The 10,031-nt window shown below is 25.0% G+C and overlaps 1 protein-coding gene across 1 annotated transcript; it reads left to right on the top strand.

Annotated features, from left to right (window-relative positions):
• Positions 1-223: 223 nt before the first annotated feature.
• On the top strand, positions 224-1,252 carry LOC145841131 (serine/threonine-protein kinase pim-3-like). The gene has a single exon (XM_082948503.1). It carries the CDS (start codon positions 224-226, stop codon positions 1,250-1,252), a length of 1,029 nt encoding a protein of 342 aa, XP_082804629.1.
• Positions 1,253-10,031: the final 8,779 nt, after the last annotated feature.

Raw genomic sequence — 10,031 nt, 5'->3', positions numbered from 1 at the left:
ATTTAGTATCAGTATCAAAGATGAAAAATAAATGCTTTGAAACATTTTTAAAATGATATAATTTTTTTGTCATTTTAGATAAAAGTTATAAAACATAAAATGTATTTGAAAACTTAAAACAGATTCTTTTTATACTAACATTATTTAAAGCAAGAAAAACGGTTAAAAATTATTGATGACAAAAACTGAAAAAATTTGTTCCAAAGAAAGTGACAATCTAAACATGGGTGATTCCTCAGCAAAGATTAATAAAGCAGTTGTTTTAAAACAATCGCCATGTACCGGAAATTCATCTTCTCAAGAAGACAACGATCTTTGCACTGCAATCAGCAACCTCAAAGTGAGTGATGCTTCCTGTGTTAGTTATGAAACTAAATATGATACCACGGTTGAAATAGACGACAAAAAACTTAAGCGTGGTAGCCTGGAAAGTTTTCACGATAACTACAAAACTGTTTCTAAACTTTTTGAGAACGAAGACTGCATTGTATTTCTAGGCGAGGAAAAACATTATGGGTGGAACGTGGCGATTAAAAGGTTCGAGTGTGGAGATGCTTCAGATTTAGAAGACATTTATCTGGATGAAGACGGAAAGTTGGAAGAGTACCGCGTGCACAATTTAGCCCAATGTGTCCACGCGGAAAACTACAAGGCTACGGTCTTGGGAGTTCGGGATTGGTACGTTTTTGACACCTACTTCATCATGGTAACCGACTACGAAGAAAATTTTAAACAAACTTTGTACGACTTGACCACCGATCAGCCCGATGAGCATTTCGATGAGGAAGAATGTAAAACCATCTTCAAGTTGATTCTTAAGCTGATAATTGAACTGAATGACTATGATGTCTACGATCTGGACGTTAAGCCGAGTAACATTCTCTATGATCCGAACGCACAAGAACTGAAGCTGTTAGATTTCGGCCACTCAATCATTGCGGAAGTAAATCCTTGTTTAGACTTCCATTGCGGCACCCGTGGTCTGAGGACGCCCCAGCAGGTTGAAAAATCAATACGGTACGGAAGAGATGTGGACTTGTGGGGATGCGCCCAGGTGTTGTACTTTTGTTCGCAGGGAGATTACGCTTACGAAGATGACGATGAGGTGCTGAGTAAACAGCTTGAGTTTGAAGTTGACGTCAGTGAAGAATGCAAAGATCTGATTCGAAAGATGCTTTCTTACAACGTGGAAGACAGACTGACTGTGAGTGAGGTATTCGACCATCCTTGGTTGAAAGAAAAAGATGTTTGAAAATGAACTGCAAAACAGCAAAGAAGTAACGAGAATAGAACTGCAATGTATAAAACATACTTAGTTGAAGTATTACAACTTTATTTTAGTTGCTACCTCGTTTTAGTGTAAATATTTAATGATCTGAATTATAAATTTTGGTATAATTGCAGTATTATGCATAATTTCACTAAAGTAGAATTTTAAAATTTGATTTTTCTTATTTTATGCTTTTGCACAGATTTCTGATTAAGTTAAAATCCTTTTTTGTTAATTGTTGTGACATTTTTCTTTTTATCGACTGAGTTGAAATTAGTTAAAATATATAAAATAATCTTTAAGTGTTTTATTTAAATTTTATATCTTATTTATTAGTTTTAAAATTTTTCTTAAAAGTTTGAAAGACATTTTACTAGATTGGGTAGCAATAAATGATTGTTAAAAGGTATCATATTTGACTTTGTATATTTTGTATTAATTTAAATACTTTTTAAGTTAAAATGTTAATATTAAAACAAATTTTAGTCTACTTGTAAACTCTGGTTACATGACAAAACAAATTCTTACAAAAATTTGGTTTGTAGGTCTTATCAATATCTTTAACCTATTCTTTCTTATTGACAAAAATTTATATATTGTTTGAGATATTTGAAAGTTACTTATAGTTAATTTATCTTTTAAATTCATAGAAGACATAACTGAAAAAACTAAAAATTTTACAAAAAATAAAATAGCTTGTAGCTCTTGATATGTCTCACGTATGTGTTCTTCATTTTTTTAAAATATATTACTTTCTGAATTTTACCGTTTTTAAAAAATTCAAGATTTTGAACTGTCGTGCACCCGTGAACTATATAGTTATAAAACAAATATAAGAAATAACACTTTGTTGACAATCAAAATATTCTACCCGAGTTTTATGTATAAAAAAGAATATTTACACTACCTAACTGGTTCCAAAAGAACTGTAAATAAGTTACTGAATAGAACAAGTCCAAATACAGTCTATAAACATTAGGTATGATAAGTGAACAGATTAGTATTAATTCGAAACTAACTACATTTATTGAAGTAGATGATGTGAGGACAAGTTTGAAAATTATGTTCTTGGTATGTGGAGCAAGGTTCTAAATCTCTTTTTATTTTTTTTGAAAAAAAAAAACTTTAATATCACTAGACAATGGACTGAATATCTAAAACTTAATGATTTTATTATTTGCAAAGTTTAAATAGAGAACTTTAAGAATATAAGTCGTAAGTTATCAACTTTTTATAATCAGTAAAGTATTTTAAGATTATATTTTCGTTTATCGTAATTAGCATTACTTTTCTACCAATAATCCAGTAAAAATTTTTACAGCTATTTATTTAAATACTCTGTTTTATACAATAGGAAATAAGAAAAACAAACAAAAATACAACACTACTTTACACTTCATGTAAAAATATTGTTTTTTACTTAACCTATGCTATTTTATTCTAAGAAAAATTACTGGTATATAATAATTAAATCTAATAGCAAGCATATTTTTAATCAAAAAAGTTTTTATCTTAAAATTTACTAACGCATTGTTAACTAATTTTAACTTTCATTTTAACACTTAGTAAGCGAGTCATTTTACTTTTTTACTTAAAGTTGGTAAAATTATCGAAAGTTCCCTTATTAGATGCAACTAAATAGGCATAGTTTGTTAATAATTTCATTTTGAGTTAAACACTAATAGTAATCTAAAATCTAAAACAAGATGAAAAGAGGTTTATCTTAAACTCGTTCTCTTGGCAGAAATTGAAAGAATAATACCACTTCTTTCCTATAAACCTATTTACTTTTTCGCCTTTAAATAATTTTTGCTTACTTTTGCAAACCCCGTGGTAAGAGTCGTTACCAAACATGTTCTTATAAACTTTGAAAGCAATCAGATCAAAACTGTGTTCCTTTTGTTCATAGTTAAAGTTCTAAAAGTAAAAAAGCGTTTCGCTAACTATACCATTAAGTTAAGTTTGTTTCCTACTTTGGCCTTATATAAGTATATTTCAATGTGTGACTTGTTTGAATTTTTTTCTAATGTAACAACTAGTACTGATACCCAGTATCACTACCTTCTTTCTGTTTGTAAAATATTACAAACTACCATTTATTAGAAAGCACAAGTTCTGCAATATGAAATTAGTCGGAACTTTTAAAAATGCAAAAAAAAAAGTGTGTAAGTATTATTTTGTTTGTAAACAGCTACAATGCTTAGGTTAATAAAGTTTAAACGAATAAAGGAGTAACAGAGTTAAATTAAGTTTAAATTCTAATTATGTTTACATTCAAGCATCATTCGATTATGATATGATTATCTTAAGTATACAAAATTTATTTGTTTAACTAGTATATACAAACAAATATTTGTTTAAATTTTGAAGTATGTATGAAACCATTCTAACAACTTGTTTTTCGTTCTACAAAGTATATTATTCGTATCAGTGTGCTCAATATTTTACCAATATAAAAAACTTAAGACTTTTATCTGAACATAGTCTCTATTTTAGTACCAACTTTTATAGAGAAATGATTTTTCAGACTCAAATCAGTCGTTAAATTATAAGAAACGTTTTCAATTAAGTTTAATCGTTCATCTAAATATTAAATTTTGCTAGAAAAATCAGCTTTGTGTGTAGATTAAAAATATTTTCAAACGTTTTATAAAATATTCAAATCATGAAGAGAAAAATTTAAAAAAATTCTGTTGTACAAATGTTTTGAAATGAATTAAAATTATGAACTGTTATTTACTGGTTTAAAGTTTAAACCTTAGCTTATTAAGAGTAAGAGTAAATGTAAGTTTAACATATGACTAGTAAAACAGATAATGAAAAACTGAATTAAACAAAAAAACAATTACAAAAATAAACAGCAACAAGAAAGTTAGCTTTGTATAACTTAATTAATATACATTTCCTTGTTTGAAGATTTACTGCTTATGTGTTTCAATGCAAAGTAATTCTATATATGTTCTAGTAGATTTATATATAATTTTAGGTCTTCTTTAGATTATGTTTAAAGTTTACCAAACAAATATTTTAAACAATGTTTTTTTTTAGACAAAACCAAAAAAAAAAACTAATTTGTTTTAAATCCTTTAGGGTAGTGTTTTGGATATGTAAAGATACTTTAGTCTTGTTTTAAAATGTTAGCAGTATCAAACAGGTTGATTTAGCTTTTGATAAAGCCACTAATAAAGAGAAAATCTTCAGTTGATTTACAAAAAGCATAGGTTAAGAACATTTTATTTAAATTTAATATTCTAAGCTTTTTTTGTATTCAAAAGTTATTTCTGCAAAACATTTAAATTCTATTTCATCAAACAATATAAAGTAAATTTCTGCAGACAGATAAATTTAAACAATATAAAATAAATAACATAGTCTAGGCATAACATATAAATTCAAATGTTTTCTAAAACAGAATAAATTTTAATTTAACTACATACAACAACTTTTGACATAGAGATTGTATCAAACTTGACAAACTAAAGTCAAAAATTCTAATTGATATTTTTACCCAATTCTTGTTTACATTGAACCGATTGTTTTTACATCCTAACATTATTCGATAACAACGCGACTAATGTTTACATTATGTTAAAAACACTATTTAAATGTATCCGTATAATTGATAAACCGACATTTTAAACAAACAGATACTTAAAAGCTTTTGTAAATAAATATCCTGAAAGTTAAGCGTAAATTTTTCTTAATCCAAAAATGTAGTGAACTATTGAGTTATAATTTTGATGCTAGGTAATTTAAAAATAAAATATTTAAGTGTGAATTATTAAGGTAGAAAAATATTTTTATATTACATAAGAAAAAATTCATTTATTAGCTCTATAACATAGTGACAAAATCTTATCAAGGAGAACAAAACCTAATAAAAACAAAATACAATTTTAACTAAACTTGTATTAAGGTAATTGTAGCGTTAATTCCAAAATAAACCATTAAGTCAGAAAAAACATTGTTAACATTTACCTAAACTGCTGTTATTTATTTTAATTTTAGATTGTTTATTTGAATAAAATACAAAATAAAGTTGTTATACAAATTAGATGTAATAAACCAAGTTATGCTATATTGTATGCATTTATTACATTCATTTATATAATTTTTTTTAATTTTACAATTATAAACTTATCCACTGAATATAATAAAAAATTACTAGAAAAAACAAACATTTACTTGTAAGGATATAATTTATAAAACCTAAAAGTTTATACCTTTTTTAAAATAAAGTATAAAACTGATAAAAGATAAAAATGCAAACATCATACAAACTATTTATAATATAATATAAAATTCACAAAGCTACAATGCAATTTTATACCAAACAAACTCAACTGCTAAATTGTGTATTTTTTAAAGCGATAACATAAAAACAAAGTAAAATTTTTTTGTTTTTTTTTTCATAAAAGGAGTTGATAACTTAAAAAGAAACATTTAGTGCATTCAATAAAAATATAGAAAGGCAGCTTCAGTTAATTGGGTACAACTTTGAAAAACAATTAAACCATAAATGTTTAATATAAAACTAAAAAGAAAATTTTCAGAAATAGTTTAAAATGATATTTAGTAGAATTGTGTATAACATACTCATAAGCTTATATACAATGATTTAAACTTATTTAAACAAAAACCTTGTGATTTGATAGTAATTTAAACGATAAATCATTAAAAACTAATTAGGTTTAGGTCTAGGTTTTAGCACTTTCTATCTAATTACTTTTAAGATTGTTATTTAAGATTACTTTTTTGAATTTATTATACTTTACCAGAAAATGAAATATTTAAATAATAAGCTGAGATTACAGTTTAAAGCAAACTTATGTTATAACTATTTTTTTTGAGGAAATCAAAGAAAAAATTCTTCTTTTTATGTTTGTAAATGTTGTTTGCTTTCTATTATTACAATTTAAGGATTGGACGAATATTTAAAAAATATTTTTTTATAGAAGGAAATTTGTTGTTGTTAATATCATTATTGTTGAAATTGTTATTGTTTTTTTAATTTTCATACAATGCTTTTCTGCAAAACGTTAAAAGTTTGTTTCGTTAAAACAATAAAATTTACTTTCTGCAGACGGATAATTTTAAACCATATGAAATAAATAAGATAGTCTAGGCATAATATATTAATTCAAATGTTTTATAAAACAGAATAAATTTAAATTTAACAATAAAAACTTTTGACATGGAGATTGTATAACTTATATTTAAAAAGCAGAGATTTTAATATTGTAAACATTATGTAGTTACTTTATATCTTTTTGTTAAAACCAAATATTTTTACAGTTATAACCAAAACAGACAAGTTTTTCTTAAATGGAGCTAGTTGAAGGTAGTTTACAGTTTCTTTAAAATCGTATTATTACTGTTCGATATTTATTTACTACTTTAAAAATTTTATTATGTGTTTTTAATATTTAAACAAAAACAACTAAATTTTATTAAATATGTTTAATTTAAGTTCAAGGTTTAAGTTAAACCACAAAAAAAAAATATTTTATGCAACAAACAAACTTGTCAAACTAAATTTTAAAATTCTAATTGATATTTTTACCCAATTCTTGTTTACATTGAACCGATTGTTTTTACATCCTAACATCATTCGATAACAACGCGACTAATGTTTACATTATGTTAAATATACAATTTAAATGTATCCGTATTATTGATAAACCGACATTTTAAATAAACAAATACTTGAAAGATTTTGTAAGTAAATATCCTGAAAGCTAAGCGCATTTTTTTCTCATTTTAAAAATGTAGTGAATTTTTGAATTATAATTTTGATGCTAAATAATTTACAAATGAAATATTTAAGTGAAAATTATTAAGGGAGAAAAACATATTTTTATTTAATATAAGAAAAACTTCATTTGTTTTAAGAAGTTGTATAACATAGTGACAAAATATTATTAAGCAGAATAAAAACTTAGTAAAAACTAATTACAATTTTAACTAAACTTGTATTAAGGTAATTGTAATGTTACTTCCAAAATAAACCATTAAAACAGCAAAAACTAACCTAAATTGCTGTTATTTATTTTAATTTACTTAATTTTAGATAGTTAAATAAAGAAAACACAAAATCAAGTTTTTGTATAATTTAATTGTAATAAACCAATTTATCTTATACTGTATGCATTTATAACAAATTTTTTTAATTTTACAATTGAAAAACTTATGCACTGAAAATAATAAAAAAGAACCTAAAAAAACAAACATTTACTTGTAAGGATATCATTTATAAAACCTCAAAATGTTTACTAGAACCTAAAAGTTTTTTTTTTTTTAATATAAAGTATAAAATTGATAAAAGATAAAAAGCAATCTTCATACAAACTAATATACAATATAATATAAAATTCACAAAGCCACTATGCAAGTTTTATACCAAACTTACTCGACTGCTAAATTGTGTATTTTAAAAGCGATAATATAAACACAAAGTACAAAATATACTTTTTTTTGCATAAAAGGATTTGAAAACCTAATTTTAAACATTTAATGCACAAAAAATAAAAAAGGCAGCTTCAGTTAATTGGATACAACTTTGAAAAACAATCAAATATTTACTTTAAAACAAAAAAATCAAGAAATAGTTTATAATGATATATAGTAGAATAGTGTATATAAATTAATCATAAACATATAAACAATGATTTAAACTTATATAAACAAAAAAGTTGTGAATTGATAGTCATTTAAACAATAAATTGTTGAAAATAAATTTGTTTATGTACAAAGTATTTAAATTTATTTTCTTTTCTAATATTTATGGTAAAATTTATTTTTTAATCTTAAATCATATTCAGTATGTATATCAAAAAGTTAAAAATATATAAATTAAAAAAAATTCTTATATATATATACTTAATTAACTTCGAAATCGAAAAAAGTTGAGAAACAACAACAAACAAAAACTTTGACAAAACTAATTTAAAAACATATTTAATAAACAATTATGAGGTTTAAATGAACAAAAAACGCTTTAGTAATATTTTTATTAAAAACAGAATACAAGTTATTTTTTAAATTAAATAAACTTACTGATATTAAAACAAGGTGTTTATATTTAAAAAAACAGAGACTAACAAATTTCAGCAAAAATTTAAAGTGACTAAATACTATGTTTCATAAAAGTAAACTATTTTAATTGCAACTCATTTGCAGATGACACATTTTTGTTTATAACTTTTTAAGTAAAACAAAATACTGAAAGCATAAAAAATTGCAAAAAACTGAAAATATATTTAACTGCAGTGCCTCAAGTAGTGGTTAAAATTTTTCAAAGAAATTTAGCAAAAAAATTTAGTTTGTTAAATTAATATTGTACATCTTGAGTAAACATATGAAAAATATTACTAAACATAGTTGTGCATTTAAGTAAACTGCAAGCCTCAAATTGTGATTAATACTTTTTAAACTTAAGAAATTAAAAAGTCGTAACTAAATCCAACTCACTTAACTAAAAAATTAAATAAACTAATAAAGAAATTTAATTAACAGCAATGTAAAAAGATTTACTATTTTAGAAACAAATAAAAAAACGAATATAAGTTAAACTTAATTATGATGTCAGAGGTTCAAGCAAAGCATCTTTTTCTCCACCTTTTGTGACGTCGCAATCAAAACTCCCCCTCATCATCTGCTTCACTTCCCCCCTCCGCATAGCAACCATATAGGTCGTCAATAGCAACGAGGGGACGATGTACAGAAGCGCTGGTTGACCTATTTCCATCAGAGTGAGGGCAATTGTGGTTAGCAGCAGTCCGAACATGTATGATATCACTGATGTTATGTAGTACACGTTTGTGGGTTTTTGGTTGAAGATGGTTGCTTTGGTGTCCCACACTGCGCACAGTGCAACGTGCAAACCTGGTGAAGGAAATTGGAAAGTGTTACAAAATTTTTAGGATATAACAAAAAAGGTCTGTAAGTTTAAAAGTAAATAGTTCTTGTTATTTTCACAAGTTTTTGGTTGAGCTATATAACTTTTTGCCTCAGCTAGTAGATAACTTTATAGCCTTAAAAAAATGAAAACAGCTCTACAAAAGGTGATAAAACAACAATTTAAAAGTTTTCAAGAAGTAAAATAGTGCAAAAATTTCAAAAGCTAAAAATTATCTTGTACAAGTTGATGTTGTTTTGTAGACTTATATCTCAGCAAGTGCATATCTTTTATTACTTAACAAATTTCAAAAAGTTTTTTTAATATGAGGGACCAAAGCAAGAAAGTCAAAAAAAAAGTATGAAAAGTGTGTCAATAACAAATTCATTTTATTGGAAAATTATTTTTGCAAAATATTTTAAACCAACCCAACTATTTAGACTTTAAAGATAGATTGTCAGTAGTTTTTAAATTTATGAGAAATATAAGTTAGTTAAAATTTCTTCTTTTTAAAACCATAAACCAAATGTTATCTATTTTTTTTCTTCTGTAAAAAGTGACTTATAAATAGCACAAATTTTCATTAAAAAGGGTCGGTGTAAGTTGTTGTGAAATAAATGTCTTAATTACATTGTGACCTTAAGTTTTCTGTCACAGCTAAGTTATTTTTAGAAAAAGTTTTGTAGTTCACAGCCTTACAAAATCTTTTTAGAAAACATAAACTACTAAAAGAAAAATTACAGAAAAACTCATAAAATTTATCAACAAAACAATATACCTGGCAACAGAACATCACCGAAACCCAGCATGCTGTTACTGAGTTGGGTGCATTCAGGAACGTGAAACTTTGGAAGTTCGAACAAA

This window comes from Thalia democratica, chromosome 7, assembly GCF_965202585.1.
Source record: "Thalia democratica chromosome 7, ktThaDemo2.hap1.1, whole genome shotgun sequence".
In the NCBI taxonomy this organism is placed as follows: Eukaryota; Metazoa; Chordata; class Thaliacea; order Salpida; family Salpidae; genus Thalia; species Thalia democratica.
This window is presented reverse-complemented; position numbering and strand designations above follow the sequence as displayed.

What these genes read in the sequence shown, in the direction of transcription:
- LOC145841131 (XM_082948503.1), top strand. Translation starts at nt 224, where the DNA reads ATGGGTGATTCCTCAGCAAAGATTAATAAAGCAGTTGTTTTAAAACAA.